Source organism: Jaculus jaculus, chromosome 22 (assembly GCF_020740685.1).
Source record: "Jaculus jaculus isolate mJacJac1 chromosome 22, mJacJac1.mat.Y.cur, whole genome shotgun sequence".
Taxonomy (NCBI): domain Eukaryota; kingdom Metazoa; phylum Chordata; class Mammalia; order Rodentia; family Dipodidae; genus Jaculus; species Jaculus jaculus.
This window is the reverse complement of record NC_059123.1, coordinates 8374794-8399666: the sequence shown is the minus strand read 5'-3', so window position 1 is coordinate 8399666 and position 24873 is coordinate 8374794. Positions and strand designations below refer to the sequence as shown.

Here is a 24873-nt window from a genome sequence, read left to right as displayed (position 1 = left end):
AAGGAGAGCTTTCTGGTTTCTTGCCTGTGCACCTCATTTGGGGAGGGTTTCTACCTCGGGATTCTTGCTCTGTTCCTTGCTGCTCCCACGTGAGCTTCTGGAAAACTATTCTCAGCCTTCCATCTTGCTCTCAGCATCAGTGTGCTGGGGTTGCGGAAGCCTACTGTGGCTCCTTGATCTTCATGTGTGACCAGGGATCACACTCCAGGACATCAGCATGGGCAGTGAGTGAGCACCTGATGTACCTGATGTACACCCAGGTCTTTTTCAGGTCTTGCTGAGGCTCTAAGGCTGCTCTCCACTTCCTAGGGCGTCTGTTGTGTCTCCTCTGGGTACTGGTATTGATATTCCCACCAACGTATATGAGGGCCTCTGGGTTCATAGTATCTGTGATTTTTCTAGTATGTTTCACTGAAAATACTTCATTTTAGAATTTGTCTCTAGGAGAGGCAAAATTATTTTTCCAAACCACCAGATTTAAGTTTGAGTAACATCCACAAGGCTGGGTAGACTCAATGTGCACATCTTGATGGGTTCAGAGATAAAGGTACAGCTGCGAAACCATCCCTACAGTTGAGACCAGGAGCCCAGTCATCACGCCCATCTTCTTTATTTATTATGAGAAGCAAAATTATTAGTATGTCATTAAAACACATTTCACATCGTTTGCCTGAGAAAATGCTATTTGGTATACAATTAATTTTCCCATGTCTTGACAGCATCCAAAATGCATTTTAATATGCTGGCATTTTTCACTTTTATTAGAAAAAAATGACAGTTTTCTTCCTCCTCCTCCTCCTTCTCCTCCTTTTCCTCCTTCCTAGGGCAGCACATTAAGAAGAATCCTCCTGAACCGGTATTTCAAAGGTGACTATGGAGCTGGCGTGAACGGACATCTGTCAGGAACCTACTCCAAGGCTGCTCCAGTGGGAGGTCAGACTTTTCACATTTATTCTCATTTTGGGATTTTCATGACATATCTTTATGTCACTGTTGCTCTAAGCGTATTACTTACGAAGCACCGATGTAAAATATTCACTTTAAAGCACCTTACAAAACTTTGTAAAATGTGGTTTTCACAAAACAGTACATTTGAACATTATCATTGATTTCTACCTTGTGACTTTGAAAAAATAGTTGTGGATTTTTTAGTACATATCTTTTAAAAATGTTTATCTATTTGCAGAGAGAGGAAATAAAAGGGAGGCAGGCAGGAAGAGAGAGAGAGAGAGAGAGAGAGAGAGAGAGAGAGAATGAATGAATGGACACGCCAGGGCCTCCAGCCACTGCAAGCAAACTCCAAACATGTGCCACTTTATGCATCTGGCTTTACACGGGTGCTGGGGGACTAAACCAGGGTTGGCAGGCTAAGCCAGCAAGCTCCTTGAACCAGTGAGCAATCTCCTCAGCCCAGTACCTGTTGTAAGAACAAAAAGCTGAAGTATTTTAAGAAAAAAAAAATAATAACATTGAATTCTAAGTGTTGGGCAACTAATAAAATTTCCCATTTCTATAAAATTTTGATTTTTTTTTTTCACCTTAGGTTACCATTATACTCGTAAGAAGAAAGCAATCTCATCAATCATATTGTTGTGATTTAAGAATTTGATGGTACCATATGCTGATGATGCCAGTCACTAGGGTCACTCGTTTATTTCTTCCTGACCACAGGGAGCTTTTCTGGACAGGACTTGGAGAAGACGGGGATCTCCATGTCCGACGTCCAGTGTCTGCTGGATAAGGAAGGGGCGTCGGAACTCGTCATTGACGTCATCGTCAACACCAAGAACGACAGGATTTTCTCAGAGGGCATCTTCCTGGGCATTGCCTTGCTGGAAGGGGGAAACACGCAAACCCAGGTGCGTCTCCATCACGAGCCTTGCACTTCGATGCGTGTGTCATGGAAACGGTGGAGAATTCAAGCCTTCCTTTTAGCTTCTCATGGCTGTTTCCCCCAAGTCCCTCCATGGCCCCCAAATAATCCACGAATCACATTTTCCTCGTAAATTTATCTGATTTTCTGTAGAAATGTCAGGGATGCATAATTATTCCAATATGCGCTGCATCAGGAGTCCCACCTCAACTGAGCATCTGGCCACTGAGCATTGCCCAGTGTATTAGCCAGTGTCCTGCGAGGGTGCCCCGAGGTCCCTCCACATCCAAAGGCAAAGCATGCTGCCCAAGTGCGGATGTGGTAACGAGTCCAGCGAGCATACCTCATCCTCCTGGCTTACTGCTTGGTTGTCTGACCTTCCTGTGTTTTCCTAGGTCCATGGGGGAACTTGGAGTTATTATGTAACTATAATGCAGCAATTCCAAAGCTCACTGACCTTGCTTACAGCAAGCAGGAGAAATGTCTAATTTAAAAATGAGCTTTTTTTTTTTTTTTTGAGATAGTTTCTCATGGATTCCAGGCTGGCCTTGAACTCACTGTGTAGCTGAGGCTGATTTTGAACTCTTGACCCTCCTGCTTCTTCCTGCCAAGGACCTGGGATTGCAGGCATGAGACCCTGCACCCAGATAAAAGTGGAATAATTTGCTTTTAACTAGTCGCCAAATACGTACCCCAGTGTAGTGTTGACACATCGAAAAGCAATGGCTTTGGGAACAAAGGCCTCATGGAAAGCAAATTCCATAGCGACAAACTAACGTGCAGGCGATGGTTTCTCTTAGTTAAGAAAGAAAGTTGCCAAAAATTCCCACGGTCAGCTGGGTGTAGTGGCGCACGCCTTTAATCCCAGTACTTGAGAAGCAGAGGAAGGAGGATCGCTGTGGGTTCAAGGCCACACTGAGACTATATGGTGAATTCCAGGTCAGCCTGGGCTAGAGTGAGACCCTACCTCAAAAGAAAAAAAATTTCCATGGTATCAAAGCTGAGTACACATTCATTCCTGTGAGGGACCCTGGAGGAGGAGGTGATAGAGAGATTTGAGTGAGTTTCCTTGGAAATTGTCATCTTTCCTCCTCAGAGAATCAACTGGGCCTTTGTAAAGATGTTGTCTCAGCATTCACAAGACTACATACATGAGACTGACTTAGGGGACAGAGTAAATGGTTTATCTCTTCCTTTCCCTTCCTTTATCCCTACTTCCTTCTTTCCTTCCTTCCTTCCTGATAGGGTCTCATGTAACCCAGCCTGGCCTTGAACTTTATATCTCTATAAGTAGTCTTTAGGGGCTAGAGGGATGGCTACGTGGTAAAGGTGCTTCTTGCAAAGCCAAAGGACCCAGGTTTCATTGGTTTCATTCCCCAGGACCCACGTAAGCTAGACGCACAAGATGGTGCACGCATCTGGAATTCATTTGCAGCAGCTGGAGGCCCTGGCACACTGATTCTCTCTTTTTCTCTTTCTGCCTCTCTCTCTCTCTCTCTCTCTCAAATAAATAAAGTAAAACATTTTGAAAAAAATAGTCTTTAGGATGACATCTGCTGCTGATATACTCCCACTGTTTATTCCTCACTTGGTGCTGTGTCTGTTTTTATGTAAATATATATATATATTTAATATGTACTATATAATACATATATAATTAGATAATGTATAGCATGTAATATTATATAAACTATATAATGTATTATATATTAATATATAATATAAAATATATAAATGTATATTTTAAATCTATATGATATGTGTATATTATATATGCATGTATATATGTGTGTGTATATATGTGTATATATATATGTATATATATATATGTGTGTGTGTGTGTGTGTATATGTGTATATATATATATATATATATATATATATATATATGTCTTATTCTTACATCCCCAGCCCTTTGTAGCCATTCAACAAATGTCTATAGGCTAGACCAGGTGATGCAGAGGCCGAGACCTATAATCCCAGTTACTCGGGAGGCTGAGGCAGGAGACAAGCCCAGCCTGGGCTACAGAGTTTGTTCAAGGCTAGCCTGGCCAACTTAGTGATATCCCCGTCTCAAAATAAAAACTGAAAAGTAAGCCGGGCGTGGTGGCGCGCGCCTTTAATCCCAGCACTCTGGAGGCAGAAGTAGGAGGATCGCCGTGAGTTCGAGGCCACCCTGAGACTCCATAGTGGATTCCAGGTCAGCCTGGACCAGAGTGAAACCATACCTCAAAAAACTAAAAACTAAAAAACAAACAAGCAAACAAACCAAAAGCAAGCCTGAACAGCAACAAAACCCGTAAATCCCCGTTGAAGACACACCATCAAGATGTGTCCGTGTGTAAAATCCTGCTGGGAGTCCCGACAGCCTCATTGCTGTTTAGACTTCTCACTTAGGCATGCCATCTTTAAATCATGCCAGCTCTGTGCCTCTGGCTCTGAGGGGTCCGGTTGGGATCTGCTGGGATCCTCTTTCTTCCCCTAGACTCCAGCCAGGCCCCTGGGGGTTTAGGTTCTCACGGTCTCCTCCGCAATCAGTAACTCTTTCCAGCTCACGCACTGTCTTGGCAGCCTTGCTTCTATTTCACTTCTGGCTCTTGAAAAAAGCCTCCGTTCCCGCCACAGTCTGCACAGCTCCATCACTTTCCCAAGCAAACCCCCGTCTTTAGAAAAGAGGACAATGGGGCTGGAGAGATGGCTTAGCGGTTAAGAGCTTGCCTGTGAAGCCTAAGGACCCCGGTTCGAGGCTCGGTTCCCCAGGTCCCACGTTAGCCAGATGCACAAGGGGTCACACGCGTCTGGAGTTCGTTTGCAGTGGCTGGAGGCCCTGGCGCGCCCATTCTCTGTCTCTCTATATCTGCCTTTCTCTCTCTGTATGTAGCTCTCAAATAAATAAAGATAAACAAAAAAAAATTTTTTTTAAAGAAAAGAGGACAATGAATGCTGCTATTGGTATGATATAATGAACCTATAAAACACACTTTGTAAAGTCTGTTTATTTATTTGAGAGAGGTAGAAAGTATGGGCATGCTATGGTCTCCTGCTGCTGTGAACAAACTCTAGATGCATGCACCACTTGGTTCATCTGGCTTTACATGGGTACTGGGGATTCGAACCAGGCCCATCAAGCTTTGCAAGAAAGTTATCTTTAACCACTGAGCCATCTTCCCAGCTTGAAACACACTTAAAAAATTATATATATATATTATATAAAAAATTATATATATATTTGTATATATATATATATGTATAAATATTTGCAAGCAGAGATAGAAGAGAGGCAGAGAGAATGGGCACAGTATAAACAAACTCCAGATGCATGTGCCACTCTGTGCATCTGGCTTGATGTGGGCACTGGGGAATAGAATCTTGGTTGCCAGTCCTTGCAAGCAAGCACCTTAACTGCTGAGCCATCTCTCAAGCTAAAAACATGCTTTTGATTGTCACTAATTATATAGTATAGAGCCATGGTTTTTCAGAAAGCTATCAGCTATAAACAATAATCTATATTTCAACTGGATGAATCCTTTCTAACTGCATCATTTTCTGTGAACATGGCAAATTAATGTTACACAGCACGCTCAGTAAATCAATTCTCAAAGCAAAAAAAAAAAAAAAAACTATTGTTTGGGGTCTTAAACTGTCCATTCATAATGAACTCATCTGAAATCCTCGCTCTATCATCCGCTGGTGCCACAACATTAGACCAGTCACTTGCCTTCAGGTCACCTCCTCGTTTTGTTAATCTACCCAATGCCACTAGGAACACCACCACTCACCACACTGTTGGGCTGAAAATATTCCGGACATGATGCACGGCGGAGGACGGCATAAGCCATACCGCTTTGTCTTAATAAAGCCACGGTGTGCTGTGACGTCCCGAGCCCCCCGTCGCTTTCCCACCACGCCGTATTAAAAAGATTAAGACTCAAGGATCAGCTTAATCTGTGGGACTGAAAGGTCTGTGAATTCTGCCTTCATCCTTTGAACCGCCAGAACCGGCGTGACTGTTGCTCTGCCGTTGCCATGGTTACCGTGACCTTTCGGCCTGCTCCCGGGTGGGGTTGCTAGCGGAAGAGCATTCGCCTATAGACCAGAAACTGACATGGCCAGCCGCACAGACTCGCTGTCTCGTACACGTTGCCACGCAGGCTGTAGCAGGACAGGGGTCACTGCAAGACCTGACGCCAGCCTTTTCGACAAGGCTCTGCAGACACTGGCTCTAGGCTTTATCTAAGGAAAGCGTGTCCGTGCCAGCCAGATCCCTAAGCTTGCCTATTTGCGTGCTCTCACTTTGGAATGTGGCTGGTACTACCCGTGACCGGGGAATGGTTGCGGTGTCTGTATTTCTTTTTGGAAAACGTTTCATTTGCAAGGAGAGCGAGCGCGAGAGGAAGAGACGATGAACACGGGGCTGGGGAGATGGCTCAGCGGTTAAGGCGCTGGCCTGCCTGTGAAGCCTAAGGACCCATGTTCAGCTCTCCAGATCCCAGACACCCAAAGGTGAGGCAAGCTCAAGGTCGCACATGCCCATTAGGTGGCGCAAGCATCTGGAGTTTGATTTCGGTGTCTGAGGCCCTGATGCACCTATTCTGTCTTTCTCTCTCTCTCTATTTTTCCCTGTCTTTATAAAAATGAAAACAATAAAGCAATATGAATAAGGGCGTGCCAGGTTCTCTTGTAAAAGAACTCCAGACAGATGTACTACTTTGTGATCTGGCTCTACACAGAGAGCAGGGATCAAACCAGGGCCAGCCAACTTTGCAAGCAAGTGCCTTTAGCTGCTGAGCCATTTTCCCAGCTCAGTTTCTGTATTTTTTTTCATACTGTCTTTTACTGAGCTTAAGTAAATCTTTTCATCTTTCATTATAGACTTATAATCTCTATTAATTTTACACATTTTTGTTTGCATTGTTTTATGTCATAACTTTCCTGTTGATAACTTACAGTTGCCTCCCACCTACTTCAAATGTTTTCTTCTCTGGAGTGAGTAACCTCTCCTGTCTCCTACCACTTCTTCTGGATTCTTCCATAATGCCACTAAGCAGGCAATGATTAGTCACCAATGCTCAATATTTCCACATCTTACTAAGATATACTCTGTCATACTTGTGAGCTTGAGCCCTTCCGGCATCACTATTGGTGATAAAGCAAAATTTATTTTATATTGTTATTTTTTTAAAAAAAATATTTTTATTTACTTGTGAGGAAAGAGAGAGAGGGGTGGGGAGAGAGAGAAAAATGAGTATGCTAAGGCCTCTTGCCACATCAAACAAACTCCATATGCATGTGCCGCTTTGTGCATCTGGCTTGATGTGGGTCCTGGGGGATAGAACTTGGGCAAACAGGCTTTGAAAGCAAGCACCTTTAACCACGGAGCCGTCTCTCCAACCCCTGGCATTGATTTCAAGTTAGATTTGCCCTAAACCTCATGGGCAGCAATGCAGCTAATGAAACCTCAGGAGAACTTCGTGCCTGCTGATCAGTCGTTCCCATGTGAGAGGTTCTCAGAGCTAGCCGTTCTAAACTAAACACAGGATAATTTAGATAACGAGAAAAGTCTTCCCGCCCCCTGACATTGGCCACATTTTTTTAATTTTTTTTATTTTTTTTAAATTTTTATTTATTTATTTGAGAGCGACAGACACAGAGAGAAGGACAGAGAGAGGGAGAGAGAGAGAATGGGCGCGCCAGGGCTTCCAGCCTCTGCAAACGAACTCCAGACGCGTGCGCCCCCTTGTGCATCTGGCTACCGTGGGACCTGGGGAACCGAGCCTCGAACCGGGGTCCTTAGGCTTCACAGGCAAGCGCTTAACCGCTAAGCCATCTCTCCAGCCCTGGCCACATTTTTATAGGCTGGTCGTGGATGGGTGGCTGTTGTTCACTAAGGGTTGCAGCCTCACGAGGGCAGGGCTGTGGTTCTCTTCCCTTTGTCTTCTACCTCCAGCACACAGTAGGTCGTCAATGAATTTGTGCCAAGCTACTGCATGACTTTACCATAGCGTCACAATCAGAGAACGCTCTCTGCTCAAAACTTGTGGTGTCCTTATAATTTTTTCAAAAAATGGTCCATGTAGAAAGGTTACATAAAATAGCACAGAAATTATGTTGGAAAGTGCTAAGCAGACACTAGCTATTTATTTTTATTTTTATTTATTTATTTATTTTAGAGAGGGTAAGAGGCAGAGAGAGAGAGAGAGAGAGAAAGAGAGAGAGAGAAAGAAAGAGAGAGAGAGAATAGGCATGCCAGGGCTTCAGCCACTGCAAACGGACTCCAGACGCATGTGCCACCTTGTGCATCTGGCTTATGTGGGTACTGGGGAATTGAACCTGGGTCCTTTGGCTTTTTGGGAAAATGCCTTAACCACCTAACCACCATCTCTCCAGCCCATTAGCTATTTTTGGTATGTGTCCAAAGATGAAGTAGTAATGGGTAGCACATTACGTGTGTGCTTTTATTCATAATGCTCACCTTTATTTCAAGGATTAAAAACACCTTTTCATCCCTTGGGTGTTGTTATCTTAAACTATGTATTTTCCTTGCAGTATTCTTTCTACCAACAGCTACATGAGCAAAAAAAGTCAGAGAAATTCTTCAAAGTTCTCTATGATCGAATGAAGTCTGCTCAGAAAGAGGTAAGATCCACGGTGACAGTTAACACCGTTGACTTGGAAAGCAAGAAGAGAGAGGAAGACGGCGACCTCACATCTGGTCTGCGCACGAGAGGTAAGGGGGGCCCTGTGCATTGGGGAGACTCACGGGAGATGAGAGAGCGAATGCCGTTATCTTCACTGTTGTCTCGGTTGAATTCTCCCCACTGTGTCTCCGGCTGTGGATTTCCATCCATAAAGAGTGTTGGTTAGGGGCTTGACTAAACCATCCCTGCCTGACCAAGCTGAAATGAAGTTTAATTGGTGTGAGGGCCACTGGCGACAATCAAATACTGAATTTCATCGGGCCATGCCATAGAGGGACAGCCCCACCTGACGCCATCGGGCTGAGCATGGGAATTAGAGAACAGTTTATATAACACTATTTGTATTTGAAATAACAAAAGGGCCAGCCTGCTAACTACGTATGGTGAAGGTGTTAACATCTTGAATTTGGCATGTTTGTCCCACAAAATGTATTGAATTCTTAGGTTAGAGTGCTGCTATGTGTCTTTATTCACTGGTATCCTTGAGCTCTCTCTCTCTCTCTCTCTCTCTCTCTCTCTCTCTCTCTGTGTGTGTGTGTGTGTGTATACATGCGCGTGCGTCTTTCTGATGCTCAGGTTTCAGGAAATTCTGAAATTGACTAGGCAAATGTTAACATTTTCATTGTCACCTCCAGTCCCCTTTGGGAGATTGTCGTACTATTTTTCAGGTGATTTTTTTTTTTTTTAATTCCATTGCGAGAGCATTTGGGCGTCCTTTTTTCTTTCCTTGAGTCAAAAGAGGTGAGTCCCGGAAACCTAAGCGTGTTGCCTTGATTCACAGCGAGAGACTCGCCGCTGCATTTGAGGGAGGGCATGAAAGGGCAGTTATCACAGGCTTCCTCTGCAACCTCCAAAGCGTACTGTGTGTACCGAAGAGAGATGGACCCCGAAGTGGACGTGATGTGCCCGGGACCAGAAGCAGGAGGCTCCGAGGAGAGGTCCGCCGAGGAGGTGACCATGAGCCCCACCATCGCCATCATGCGGCCCATCCTGCGCTTTCTGCAGTTACTGTGCGAGAATCACAACCGCGAGCTTCAGGTAGTTTGCGCCGCCTTGTGTGTCCGCCCTGCGCCTTTCGGTCACGGCACCCACGCGCGGCACTTTCCTGGAGCTGCCAGGGAGCTTTGCATCCACAGGGAAAACTCTTCCACGCGCGAGAACATCCCATTCCCACTCGGTCACCCCATGTGTCCACAGCTCCGACCTCTGTAGTCCCCAGTGATGGACACCTTCTCTTCCTCCTGCTGCACGCTTGTTGGACTTGTTTAATCTCTGCCTTTCGTCATTTCAGATTTAACACAGTTAATCGTTTCAACCCAATTCATAGCTCTTTCTGTCTCTCTCTCCTTTTGGGGTGCGTGTGTGGTCTGTGAAGTCTGAACTCAGGCCTCTTGCTTGTAATGTCAAGTGTTTTTATCTCCCCAGTGCACATTCATTGAGCAAAGATTCTGAGTACATTTTAGTCATTTGAAACAAAGTTTACTTGACAGTTCTGAACACCTGTGCGTTATTTGTACGCACGGCAAAGCCACACACGAGGAGAAACCCTTGACTGGCCTGGTTGCCAGTGAGCAAGAGAGGGCACCTGAGCAGCTCCCAGTGGGCACACTGCCTCCGGGAGAGACGTGCTTTCCTTTTAATCCTTTCATTGTATTGTCTTATTTATTTTATTATTTGCAAGCAGAGAGAGAGAGAGAGGAGGGGGGAATGGGTGCACCAGGGCATCTTGCCACTAGTGAACTCTAGACACATGTACCCCTGTGTGCATCTGTCTGGCTTTAAAATGTGGGTACTGGGCTGGAGAGATGGCTTAGTGGTTAAGCGCTTGCCTGTGAAGCCTAAAGACCCTGGTTCGAGGCTCAGTTCCCCAGGTCCCACGTTGGCACAAGGGGGCGCATGTGTCTGGAGTTTGTTTGCAGCGGCTAGAAGCCCTGGTGCGCCCATTCTCTCTCTCTCCCCCTCTATCTGTCTTTCTCCCTGTGTCTGTCGCTCTCAAATAAATAAATAAAAAATGAATAAAATGTTGGTGCTGGGGATTTGAGTCCCAGCTTTCAGGCTTTGCAAGGAAGGACCTTTAACTGCTGAGCCAGCTCTCCAGCTCACGTTGCTGCTTTCTCCCCCTCTCCCCCCAGAACTTCTTGAGAAACCAGAACAACAAAACAAATTACAACCTTGTCTGTGAGACCCTTCAGTTTCTGGACTGTATCTGCGGGAGCACAACGGGTGGCCTGGGCCTGCTGGGGCTGTACATCAACGAGAAGAACGTGGCGCTGGTCAACCAGACGCTGGAGAGCCTGACCGAGTACTGTCAAGGGCCCTGCCATGAAAACCAGGTAGCCGTGACAGCTTCCTGCAACAGGAGCTGCAGCTTGGACAGAGTACCAGGCTGGAGACAGAGCCAGCCTTTGAGTGCCATTGAAAGATCTTTCTTCTTACTTTCCCAGCCATTTTTGGCTTTCCTAACCAAACACACAGAGACCGAATTACAGACAAGTGGGTACTGTGCCATATTTTTATTTAATTTCACTGCAAAAGAAAATTCCCATGAAAATGTTTATGATAAAAATCAGAGCTAATGAAAGGTTTTTTTTTTTTTTTTAAAGTGTATGTATTTCTTCCCAACTGCTCAGTTTTCCTAGATAGTGAATCCAGGGTTTGTGGAGCAAGCTTGCTTTGGCTCCACTGCGGTGTGGGGAGTGCATCACCTCTGCTCTGCAGCAGTACATTTATGAGGTGGGCACGACTGCGCCCATTCCGTTGACTCAGAGATTGACTTTCCAGTGTCACAGAGAGCTGTTCTTAGTTCACACTCAGTACTGTGTAGAGCCACACTCGGTTCTGTGTAGAGCCACACTCGGTACTAAGTAGAGCCACACTCAGTACTGTGTAGAGCCACACTCGGTACTAAGTAGAGCCACACTCAGTACTGTGTAGAGCCACACTCGGTACTAAGTAGAGCCACACTCAGTACTGTGTAGAGCCACACTCGGTACTAAGTAGAGCCACACTCAGTACTGTGTAGAGCCACACTCGGTACTAAGTAGAGCCACACTCGGTACTGTGTAGAGCCACACTCGGTACTAAGTAGAGCCACACTCGGCACTGTGTAGAGCCACACTCGGTACTGTGTAGAGCCACACTCGGCACTGTGTAGAGCCACACTCGGTACTGAGTAGAGCCACACTCGGTACTGTGTAGAGCCACACTCGGTACTAAGTAGAGCCACACTCGGCACTGTGTAGAGCCACACTCGGTTCTGTGTAGAACCACACTCAGTACTTGTAGAGCCACACTGGGCACTGTGTAGAGCCACACTCAGTACTAAGTAGAGCCACACTCGGCACTGTGTAGAGCCACACTCGGTTTTGTGTAGAGCCATACTCGGTACTAAGTAGAGCCACACTCGGTACTGTGTAGAACCACACTCAGTACTGTGTAGAGCCACACTCGTACTGTGTATGTCTGCATTCTGTCCAGTGTACAGCCACACTCGGTATAGCATGGAGCTCCACTCAATACTGTATAGAGCTGCACAATGTAAAGTCACTCAGCTGTGTACAGCCACACTTGGTAAGGTATCGAGCCACCTTGTACCTCTTCATTCTGAGCCCAAATATTGCTCTTTTCATTGCAATGCTTTGGGGCAGGGCTGGGCACCATGGTTGAGTTCTGGTGTTCAGAATACTTGCCTTTGATTCATGTGTGTGGCTCCAAGAACGCACACTAGTCGAGGTAACAGAACACATGAGGGCCACCCCGACATGTTGACCTTGGCCACTCAGCCTCCACCACAGTAAAGATCCACCTGGGGGAACATCTTCAAACCACAAACATTTATGGACAGAAGTTTCAAAGAAGCAGTCAAGACCAAACATTTGTGGTTGACAGAATAGAAATGTAAAAAAGAAGTTAGATTTTCTGTTGCAAATCATATTTTACATCTGCATGCATAAGTGCCTGCTTGTGTACACATGTGTCTGAATATACACATACTGTATACATTCAGCTATAGGTACCTAACTTAAAGCCATGACTATAATTTGTTACAGGCGTGCTCTTCCCTTCTCGGTCACATGCATATGAATAAAAGAGCTTGTGGATTGGTGTCCTTCATTGTTAAGGATTGTATTTTACTTTTGTATGATGGAAGAAAGCCAAACTGTTGATTTGAAGCTGTTTCTTTTCTTTTTAGTTTTTAAAGTTATTGACACTTTCCATAATTATAGACGATAAACTATGGTAACTCCCCCTCCCCACTTTCCCCTTTGAAACTCCACTCTCCATCATACCCCCTCCATCTCTCAATCAGTCTCTCTTTTGTTTTGATGTCATGATCTTTTCCTCCTCTTATGATGGTCTTGTGTAGGTAGTGCCAGGCACTGTGAGGTCGTGGATATTCAGGCCATTTTGTGTTTGGAAGCATGCACTGCAAGGAGCCCTACCCTTCCTTTGGCTACATTCAAATATGCAAATTCATAGGTTTGGTTTTGCTGTTGATAAAATCCATCTCTGTGTACACTGGAAAACGCATACATCATATATGCCCTTACTAGTTTATAGAAAACCTATTAGTTCTCTACTTTGGGGTCTTAGAATAAAATTGAAGAATTTACTAAAAGTAAACATATAATAAAATAACAGGAATCTCATAGATAATCCCCCACATTCTGGAAATGTATGGAAGGAAATATTTCTTTAGAAAATTCTAGAAACAGTTGACAAATAAATTTCCCACAAGTTTGGAAAACATTTTTTTTTTAATTTTTTGTTGTTCATTTTTTATTTATTTATTTGAGAGTGACAGACATAGAGAGAAAGACAGATAGAGGGAAAGAGAGAGAATGGGCGCGCCAAAGCTTCCAGCCACTGCAAACGAACTCCAGACACGTGCGCCTCCTTGTGCATCTAGCTAACGTGGGACCTGGGGAACCGAGCCTCGAACCGGGGTCCTTAGGCTTCACAGGCAAGCGCTTAACTGCTAAGCCATCTCTCCAGCCCTGGAAAACATTTTAATGAGGAGAAAAAAACTTCAGCAGATAATGTGGAAAGATGGGCGAGCCCACTTTCTTCTATGACAATGTGCTTTTGCGACAAGAAGATGAGGCTGACATGAAGCAGCTGTGCTGATTTCGGTGGCCCTGTCTTGTGTAATTCACTGAGGTTTTGATTTTTCAAACTCCCTATCACATTATAGCTTGCTAAGACCAGCCCACACATGTAGCCTTTATCCTGCTGAATTTTTTTTTTTCAAGGTAGGGTCTCACTCTAGCTCAGGCTGACCTGGGATTCACTATGGAGTCTCAATGTGACCTCGAACTAACAGTGATCCTCCTGCCTCTGCCTCCCAAGTGCTGAGATTACAGGCATGCGCCACCATGCCCGGCTCCATACTGCTGACTTTTAAGCTGGGTACAACCCAGTCCAAACTTTCAGCATCATAGGCCTTCATGTTCCAAACATGCCGATTCAACGCTAAGGGTGTGTTTATACTTGCCCCAGTCCAGATCCTGCTACACACTTCTCAAGTTCACAGACCTGCTGATCTTGTCCCCTAACCACCATTATTGAAAGTATGCCCCCACACTCCAGGAGACACCCCATCACCCCTGTGCAGCTCTCCGGAACATCTTTTGTCACTGGTTTTGCAGGGAATAGCCGCTGAGCCTAAGGGTTTCCGTGAGCTGTGGGGAAGTTGCATACACTTCTCCCTCCTTCCTATTCTCGTAGGTTTTAAGGTCAGCTCTTAAGACTCCAGCTTAAGGCTCTCCTACACCAATGGGTCCATTAAAACTTATTGACTGATAGAGTATTGAACTTGACCAGTCATCTTTGAAATTCTGTAATTCTTCATGTTAAAAGATGGTGTCTGAGCTGGAGGGATGGCTTAGCGGTCAAGGTGCTTGCTTGTGAAGCCTCAGGACCCTGGTTCGACTCCTCAGAACCCACATAAGCCAGATGTGCGAGGTGACACATGTACACAAGGTGATGCGTGCGTTCAAGGCGGGTCCTGTGTCTGGAGTTCAGTTGCAGTGGCTGAGGCCCTGGCACACCAATTCTCTCTCTCTCTCTTGCTTGTTCATAAAAGGAAAAGCTGGTCTCTTAGTGTTCTATGTCCAAAGACATTTCATCTATACCAGTCAGTTATTAGACCCTACAGAAAAGTGAGTCACATGCTTAAAATTAAACATAAATTACATTTTTAAAGTTGTAGACAAAGATGATTCTACTGTTTTATTTCTTACAATTTCTGGTGGTGTTATGTCATAAACATCATTCTAAAAAAGTTACCTGTGTGTGAGTACGTGTGAAAACATGCAATGTGTATGTGCCAGGGCCCCTTGCAGCTGCAAATAAACACCAGGCGCTTACCCCACTTTTTGCATCTGGTTTATGTGGGTGGCTTGGGAATTGAACCTAGGCCAGCAGATCTGACATCTTCCTAGGGTCCCAGGATGTTCTTTCTTTACAATTCTTTTGTTTTCTAGACCTGCATTGCTACTCATGAATCGAATGGGATTGATATCATCATTGCTCTGATTCTGAATGACATCAACCCTCTGGGCAAGTACCGGATGGACCTGGTGCTGCAACTGAAGGTACAGCCACCTCTGCTCAGACGGGGAAGTTCCTTCTCCATGCGAAACTTCTGCCTGGTCACTTCTAACTCTTCAATTAGCTATTGTAAAAAAGAAAAAAAAAAGGTATCAGGCTAGAGAGATGGCTTAGCGCTTAAGGCTCTTGCCTGAGAAGCCTAAAGACCCATGTTTGATTCCCTAGATCCCGTGTAAGCCAGATGCAAAGGTGAGGCAGGTGCAAGGTCGCATATGCCCACTAGGTGGTGCAAGTGTATGCCATTTGATTACAGTGTCTGAGGCCCTGGCATGCCAATTCTCTCTCTCTCTCTAAAAAAAAAAAAAAAAAATTAAAAAAAAATTAAAAAGCAAGATAGGATCACAGTTTCAACTCCTGGATGGTCAGAAAGACACACTCGTCCTTCCTGCAGAAAAGGCTCTCTGAATTCTTGGTAGACATGAGCATACCTTGGAGGCAGAGTCCAGATGTGAAGCCTGCACCAGACATCATGCTCCACCTCTCTCCTTCTATTTTCTTTTTTTTAATATTTTATTTATTTATTTGAGAGCGACAGAGACAGAGAGAAAGCTAGATAGAGGGAGAGAGTGAGAGAATGGGCGCGCCAGGGCTTCCAGCCTCTGCAAATGAACTCCAGACGCGTGCGCCCCCTTGTGCATCTGGCTAATGTGGGACCTGGGGAACCGAGCCTCGAACCGGGGTCCTTAGGCTTCACAGGCAAGCGCTTAACCGCTAAGCCATCTCTCCAGCCCTCTATTTTCATTATAGATGGAAGCAAAAAGCTTTGAGTAGTCACTGAGCCGTGGGTTTTTAATCTACCTTGGCTGGAGAGTCCCATCTAGAAAGTCACAGTTAATTAGATCTTGCCCAGGAGTGTGGCACTCTCGTCGTATTTCTCTCCTTTTAAATCCCTCACGTTAGACTCTGCCTCTGCCTCTACCTTCACAGTCCCTTGAGCTAGAGTCTCTCACGCACACTTTCAGCACGTGTGGTTATCAGAAGCCAAGAGACTAGCGGCATTGTCATTTTTTTCATGTTGGAGAACTTTTTGCTCAGGTGAAAATAGACAAATGAATACAAAACCCCACAATAAGCTCTATAAATCTCAAATGCTAAGGTCCTGTGTCTGTGATATTCAGTTGAAATAAATTATTAAAGATCACATCATTGTGCTTAGTGTTAACCAGGCAAAAAGAATATATAATCACTTGGTTAAATACATTTTTTTTTTTTCCTGTTCAGGCAGATCTCTGCAAAAATCATAGAAATTTAAGGTAAACATTGTGGATAAACTAATGACCAACAGGATGTAGAAATGCTATTTTATGCAATAGAACATATCACACACACACACACACACACACGTGTGTGTGTATCATACTCGTGTGAAATTGTAAGACTCTTAGCAGGTACATTCTTCTCGTAATAGAGAGTGAGTTTGTATTTTTGTTTTTTTATTTGAAAGAATCAGACACAGAGAGAGAGAGTAAGAGAGAGAGAGACAGAGAGAGAATGGGCATATCAGGGCCTCCTGCCACTGCAAGTAAGTTCCAGATGCATGCACATAACCACTCTCTGTGTCTGGCTCTGCATGGGTACTAGGGAGTCAAACCCGGGTTGTCAGGTTTATAAGCAAGCTCCTTTAACCACTGAGCCATCTCTCTGAGTTTATATTTTTTTGACTGGTTTTGTTTGTAGCCTATGTAAGCCCTGACCCCCACCCCCTTCATGTCAGGTTGGAGGTGACCTTACCGGCATGGCCTCTGTGCCCTTTGACCCCTGTGTGCCCTTCTTTGGATCTGCCCAGGCCAGTGTGACTGTCAGAAAGCTAGAAGCAGTAGAAATGATGTATGCTCATCTTTTTGTCCCTCAAGAAATTGCATACAGAAGCCTTGACTTTTGCTGTTTTGAAAACTTAACTTGTCCAAAGGCTATGCTTTTTATTTATTTATAAAAGCACAGAGAGATATAGGAGGGAGGAGAGAGAGAGAGGGGGAGAGAATGGGTATACAGGGTCTCTAGTCGCTACAAATGAACTTCACGGTATCTGGCTTTATGTGGGTGCTGTAGCATTGAACCCAGGTCATTAGGCTTGGCAGAAAAGCACCTTATCTGCTAAGTCATCTCTCCAGCCCCCAAAGACTAGGCTTTGAGGTGACATCCATTTACCATAATATACAGGCTATGGCTTATCACAAACCCAGATCTAATGTAAAACCATAAGGGTGATTCAAAAGCATGTTACACCAGAAGTCATATCAGAGTGTATTTTCTTAAAAAGTAAAAGGATCATTATATTTTTATTTACTTCAGTAGCACAATTGATTTATACCTTTTAAAAATGTGCCAGTTGGCTAAAGCAGAGTGTATCTCAATCCCAAAGGTATGTATTGGCTTTGAATTTTTTTTTTTAACTTACAGAATGGTATGAGTGTGTCTTTCTAATTTTCCTCGATTTTTTTTTTTTTTGGCTAGTTTTATTTATTTATTTATTTCAGAGTGACAGAGAGAGAAAGAGGAAGAGAGAGAGAGAACGGGAGCACCAGAGCCTCCAGCCACTGCAGATGAATTCCAGATGCATGTACCCCCTTATGCATCTGGCTAACGTGGGTCCTGGGGAGCTGGGCCTCGATCTGGAGTCTTTAGGCTTCACAGGCAAGCGCTTAACCACTAAGCCATCTCTCCAGCCCGAGTATGTCTTTGTAAATATCTGAGTTCTTCCTATATTGGCTAACATGAGAACATGTTTACTTGGCAAATTTGGGGGAATTTTCATGAGTGTAAGGTGCTTTAAATAATGAATTCTGTGCAAAATTCACTCCTGAATTTGATGGATTAATTATCTATAACTTTTGAAATGTATTTTCAATAAAATATAATACTATAAGTATGTACTAGTTACAATTTAAATGTAATACAATGTTATAAATAATTTAAGATGTACTTTATACACTCATGTAGTGAAAGGCTTTTTGAGTGTTTCGAGTGCAGTATTGCTCTTCATGTTACACTTTAATTTTTCTAACTGGTCTGTGAATATAAAGTATGATGTTTGTCAACAAGTGGCACTTTTCTTGTTTTAAAGAATAACAGCTTCCTTTGGAAGAGAAATCCCTCTTAACTCTGGCATTCCATTTGATATTTTTAGTATATCTTGTCTCGTACTTTCAAATTGATTCAGACTTCTATGTCTTTTTACAAAATTTCTTTTTATTCTTCTGACATAGTATGAAAAAGGAAATTGGTTAAAAATACCATATTGCCAATAGTATCTGAAATTGGATGCATTTTTAAGCTGTTCTGTATTGGCCCCACTGTGCACAGCTCGTTAGAGAACATTGCTACTGTTGCCAAGGTGTTAGCTCTTGATTCTGTGAAAGTCTGTTGAGATTTCACTAAGGATCAAAGCTCTCCATTAATCCTTAAAGTTACATTGTTTGTACAGGATCCTGGATTATAAAAACAAACTTTAGGATTGATGGAGAACTACAAACTATGAAAATAGCTCAGAGAAAAAATACCACCAGTTCCTCCTCTGAGTCCTGAAAGCATTTTGTAATTGATCACAGGGGCACAGTTGTTACTACCATCTTTATCATCTTTAGGATGATTTCTGAGTGACATTAGACACTTGAGGATGCTTTTGAATTCTGCTAAAAAGATTGCATAAAATTTCATAGAAAAACTAAATAAGGGCTGGAGAGATAGCTTAGCGGTTAAGACACTTGTCGGTGAAGCCTAAGGACCCGTGTTAAACTCTCCAGGTTCCACGTAAGCTAGATGCGCAAGGTGAAGCAAGCGTGAAAGATCACACGGGCACAGAATGGCACGGCGTCTGGAGTGAGTTCGATTGCATGGCTGGAGGCCCTGGTGTGCCAACTCACGTGTATTCTCCCTCCCCCTTCCTCTTTCTCTCATTAAAAACAAAGTAAACAGTGTGCATGGCTACATCAGAATCTGTGTGATGGCTATCCAAGTAGATAAAATGTTGATTGAATCTATTTTTTTTTTAATTCTATAAAGATCTTAACTCCCGAGTCTTAGAAGTTCCTTACAACCACTTACTTGATTTCTCCTGTGCTCCCACCAGGGTGTCTATAGAGAGTAAGGCTTTTAATCTAAGTGAATGCAATGAAAAAATTGGGAAAATATTTCCCAGGTATTTTTTATCCCATCTTGTGATTTGCCAAGATTCTGTGGCAATGCTATGGAAAGCACAGGTTCCAGAAGTGTCTATGCAGATGTCTGGGAGCCCTTGCTTTCTGTGACTTTCTGCTCCTCATTTTGGATTGAAAGTGTGTAAGAAACCTTTTTGATGTCAGTAAGTAGAAATTTCTGAGATTAAATGTTTACAAACAACATTAGAATCCATCAGGCAGCATCAGCTATTTTTATTTTTTACTAAGCAGACCTAGAAAATATTATTCTTCTGCAAGCCAGATTGTAAACATGTTGTATTTATAATGCCATATGGTAAAAGTAGTAAGCTGTCAGTAACAAGTCTATATTGCATTTCTTACTCACAAAGTTAGAATTTTATATATCAGCTCTCACTGATGATTGCTCGCATTAATGTCAAATTTTGATATGCTACTACCATTATTTCGTTTTAAAAACAATTGTGTTAAAGTCTGTATACTTCCTTGTCTATAAGTATCACTGGTCGTTGCTTACCGTATTGCCTTGTTAAAAAAAATGCCAACATAGGGCTGGAGAGATGGCTTAGCAGTTAAAGGGGCTTGCCTATAAAGCTTAAGGACCCAAGTTCTATTCCCCAGTACTCATACAAGCCAGATGCACGAGGTGGCGTATACATCTGGAGTTCATTTGCAGTGGATGGAAGCCCATTCTCTAAATTTCTCTATCTGCCTCTCTTTCTCTCTTAAATAAATAAAACAGAAAATTTTAACAATTAAAAAATGCCAACATGAAGATGCCCACTTAGAAAATAGTGAAGGGAAATATAGTTACATCCTGGTGCATTACACAACAAGTCATTTTTTTCCACTTAGTCACACTTTACTGATACCTAAAATATGCTTTGTAACGTATCTCTTGAGGCACGGTAGTTTTTGTACTGAAAATAAAGTAAAGCAATCTATTTTTAAAAGGTTAAGGGGACAAAGGAAACAAGCAGTTAATCTTCAATTCTGCATGATTTCATTTTTTAAAAGACCCTGGTAACCCCAATGAAGATAAACGCAGTGATCATTAACCCACAAAATCAGCCTTGTGTACATTAACCCCTTCCGTGTTTCCAGAACAATGCCTCTAAGCTCCTGTTGGCCGTCATGGAGAGCAGACATGACAGCGAGAATGCAGAGCGGATTCTTTTCAACATGAGGCCCAGGGAACTGGTGAGAAACCCTTGTGCCGCCGTGTTCATAATGAAAAGCCTGAAAGCGACTTTCTTGCGATATGAGTGTCGGAAAGTGAGCCCAGCTATTGCCAGATGCACCCAGGCTACTACCCTTGTCCAGACGTGGGCACCATATCATAGATCTAAAACCTGTGGGTCAGACTATTAAAAAAAAAAATTATATCCTGCCAAGACTTACATCAGAGTTTTTGTCATTATTTTCTATAAATACAGTGTAATGTTAACTTGCCAAATAGTCACGTGAGTCAAAAGCAATCTGGAGACAGTTTTGATTAGACAGGAAGGTGTTCATAGGTCACATGCAGGCACCATCCCATCTGACATGAGAGACTTGAGCGCCCACAGATGTGGGCACCCTGAGTTACATCCTGAAACCCATCCCTGTGGATAGCTACAAATGATTGTATGTCAGGAAGGCATGGGAAAATATTTGTAGCCCTTCTCCTCAAGTTTTATTTATGTTTTTCTGAAAATAATAAAAATAAAGTTCATTTGTTTTTTTTTTGTTTGAGGTAGGGTCTGACTCTAGGCAAGGCTGACCTGGAATTAACTCTGTAGTCTCAGGCTGACCTGGAATTAACTCTGTAGTCTCAGGGTGACCTCGAACTCATGGCGATCCTCCTCCCTCTGCCTCTCGAGTGCTGGGATTAGAGGCATGTGCCACCACGTCTGGCTTTCATTCGTATTTTCTTTTTATTTTTATTTATTTGAGAGTGACAGACAGAGAGAGAAAGAGGCAGAGAAAGAGAGAGAGAGAGAGGAGAATGGGTGTGCCAGGGCCTCCAGCCACTGCAAACGAACTTCATACACATGCGCCCCCTTGTGCATCTGGCTAACATGGGTCCTGGGGAATGGAGCCTCGAACCGGGGTCCTTAGGCTTCACAGGCCAGTGCTTAACCACTAAGCCATCTCTCCAGCCCCTCCAAGTTCTTTTACATTGTGGGAACTTCAGCTCTCTTAGTATTCAAAAGTCAAAGGAGAAAAATTTCCAAGGCAAACCAGGGATAGCATAGGAATAATGTAATTCCATGTTTATTTTAAAGAAGTATGGCTTCCAATAATGTTTTCTTTTGGTAATTAAATTTCAAGTTAGCATACAAGCTGATAGGTTGCATTATGGTGTTTTCATAGATATGTCTCACAATACTTTGCTTTTCTATATCCCCCTCCCCATTGGACCACTCCCTGCCCTTCTCTTTCTTTTGATGGCACCCTCCCTCCCCACCTAAATATCCCTCCCTTCTGCTTTCACATCCAGGCATTCATTTACTATCTCTTCCTCCCTTCCCATAGTGTGCATTCGAACTCTGTGTTCTCCAGATCTATGTATATGCGTATATACATACGTTTGAATCAAAAATTCAACTATGAGGGAAAGCATGCAATCTTTGTTTCATTTTGAGTTCTTTTATGTTCTTGAGTGTCGTGAAGCTTCCCAACTTTAAAGTATGGCTCATAAGCAATACGATGGGTGCCGTGACGTTTCAAACCCCGCTTTCTGCCTTTTCTGCTAGGTGGATGTGATGAAAAGTGCCTATGACCAGGGACGAGAGAGTGACCACCGGGAAGAGGAGGGTGGAGATGACGGCGTCTCCCCAAAGGATGTCGGACACAACATCTACATTCTGGCCCATCAGGTATTACCTTTTATATGTATATATTTTTGTTGGGGTTGTTTTCTGAGGTAGGGCCTCACTCACTCTAGCCCAGTCTGACCTGGAATTCACCCTGTAGTCTCAGGGTGGCCTCAAACTCTTGGCGACCCTCCTACCTCTGCCTCCCGAGTGCTGGGATTAAAGGCGACATCTTGTATTTACGTTGTTTTTGCTTTCCTGGCAATCATGTTTTAGGTTGATGTCTTATTATCACACTTTTTTAAAAAAATATTTTATTTATTTATTTGAGAGCGACAGAGACAGAGAGAAAGACAGATAGAGGGAGAGAGAGAGGGAATGGGCGCGCCAGGGCTTCCAGCCTCTGCAAACGAACTCCAGACGCATGCGCCCCCTTGTGCATCTGGCTAACATGGGACCTGGGGAACCGAGCCTCGAACCAGGGTCCTTAGGCTTCACAGGTGAGCGCTTAACCGCTAAGCCATCTCTCCAGCTCATTATCACACTTCTTTAAAAAAGTTCTGGCCCCTTCACTTCTTCACCAAGGTATGGGTTAAAGAGAATAACAAGCCCCTCAGATGCCCAGTTATGTACCTTAGGGCATGCTCGGGAACACCTGTAAGAAAGCCGTGTTTAGCACCAAAAACGGCTGGGCCCAGAAGGAATGGAAATGACCTGGCCAGAGCCCATGAATAGGTGAAACACTCCAACAGGGAGAAGCCTTCACGAGAGAGGGGGAGAGGCTGCTGAGGGGTCAGAGGGCGAATGGAGGGCTGTACTCCAGCCTGTGAGGTCCCAGGACAAGGGCTGCTGAGGACAGAATATTGGGGGAAAGGGTTACACTTGGCCCGTGAGGCAACAGGAGGCGAGACCTGTGAGGAGACAGCGTGGGAAGGAAGGCATGCTTTCTGTAGAAGCCACAGAGGGACGGTGCACTTCTGACACTGTGAAAAATCAGTCTTTTCAACTCATTTGGAGGGCCAGTTTCCATTTCCTGGCTTGTAAAAAGCTTATACTTGGTAAGTCTTATGTGATAAACTGAATTCCATGAGCATGATCTAATTTAAATGCACATTTTTTGACATAGTTTGGTTTAAAAGCTAAATATTTTGCATGTACTCATGCCAATTTTATTTTGTGCACAGCATCTCCCTCGTTTTACAGAGTATATAGTTCAGGCTTTGCAAACATCTGGAACTCTCTGGCCAGTTTCCTCCATTGACAGTCTTTCCGTCCGCTTCCCATTCATCTTCTCTGCTGATCAAATCAACATTGGTGGGCATAAGGTCAGAGTCTGGGGAGACTGTCTTTGAAAGGTTGCTCTCCGGACATTTCTTTCTTCATAATAGAGGTAAACGTGAATGATGTTAGCGGAAGTGCAAGGGAAGGAAGGAGTCGGATTCAGAAGCTGCTAACAAGAGATGGCTACTGTTTGGGGATGGAGCTGGTGTGCTGAGATGTCAAGGTTCCTTGTACTATGTCACAACACATACGTCGGCAAGCAAGGAAGGCAGACAGGTTACAGCCGTAAGGACAAAAGAACGCTTCAGATGACGAGGAACCGAAAGCCGAGGTGAGGGACGAGCTGGAGGAAGTGAAAACACAGACACTCAGCATGCAAGGGAACGTGCTATTTTAGAGAGAAGGAAAAAAATCAGGTGACAGAAATCAAGTCAAGCTGGAAAGCAAAACAAAGAGGGCTGGAGAGATGGCTTAGCAGTTAAGGTGCTTGCCAGGAAAGCCGAAGGACCCAGGTTCTACTCCCCAGATCCCATGTCAGTGAGACGCACAAGGTGACGCGTGGGTGAGGTCACACTTGCGCACAAGGTGGCTCACACGTCTGGAGTTACCTTGCAGCGGTGGATGGAGGACCCGATGCGCCCGTTTTCCCCTCCCCCTCAAAAAAAAAAAAAAGGAAGAATGAATCAAAAGTGCATGTGAATGGAAATAATCCCAGGGTGAGCATTAGCATCAGTCTGACTACTATTGGAGCACAGGAGGACAGTGCAGGGGCCAGAAAAGGTCCTTCAGACAATGTAGCTCTGTGGAGGAAGGAGGCAGGAAAGAACAGACCAGAGCATGCAACCGGATGCTTTAAAAAAAAAAGGACCTCAAGTTGCCTGTCTTTTCCTCACTGAAGGCTGGCCTTACTGTGTCTGGTGAGGTTGTTCCCTGTGCATAAGTGAGCAACCTCATGACCCCGGAAACCAGTGGAGTGGAAAAATTGCTTGAAGTTTGAAAAAGCAGTCTCAGGTGGCCAGCAGAGGGTGGGGTAGCCATGGAAATGTCAAGGTCAAGCAAAGGCTTCTGTTAGGCCAGTCTGGCCTGGGCGAGTTTAGCAGAAGAGTAAGGAATCATTCTTTGAAAAGTCTCCGTTGTATGTTGAGAAGAATGGAAGAAGAGAGTCAAATGGAAGAAGAGAGTTGGTCAGAGCTGCCAAGATGACCCCGGCGCCAGGACACCGGCTACGAAAGAAAGGGAAAGTGACGACGGCGTGGAGGTCACTGGTTCTGATGGATTTGGGCTATGACCGAGTTCGGAAAGAATTCATGTGCCCAAAGATGACGGAGAAGAGCAGAGGGTTCACAACAACTTCCTGAGAGGAAGAGAGGACACAGCAGACGTGGAAATGGCTTGAGTGGCCAGATGGAGGAGTTTTCTTTTAACTTCCCCCACATACAACGGTGGAAAGCAGTAGTTTGCAGAAATGCAACCTGG

At 44.1% G+C, this 24873-nt stretch overlaps 1 protein-coding gene across 2 annotated transcripts in view; it reads left to right on the top strand.

Moving 5' to 3' along the window:
• Positions 1–24873, top strand: part of Itpr2 (inositol 1,4,5-trisphosphate receptor type 2) — a 457151-nt gene that overhangs the window by 307419 nt on the left and 124859 nt on the right. Inside the window, exons 38-45 of one of the 2 annotated variants that reach the window (XM_045139538.1) lie at positions 825–933; positions 1672–1859; positions 8419–8599; positions 9427–9608; positions 10703–10903; positions 15056–15166; positions 20423–20518; positions 22057–22179. In XM_045139538.1, coding sequence (XP_044995473.1) covers positions 825–933; positions 1672–1859; positions 8419–8599; positions 9427–9608; positions 10703–10903; positions 15056–15166; positions 20423–20518; positions 22057–22179 — 1191 coding nt within the window. Of the gene's footprint in view, positions 1–824; positions 934–1671; positions 1860–8418; positions 8600–9351; positions 9609–10702; positions 10904–15055; positions 15167–20422; positions 20519–22056; positions 22180–24873 lie in introns of both variants that reach the window. The other variant, XM_045139536.1, reaches the window with a different exon arrangement.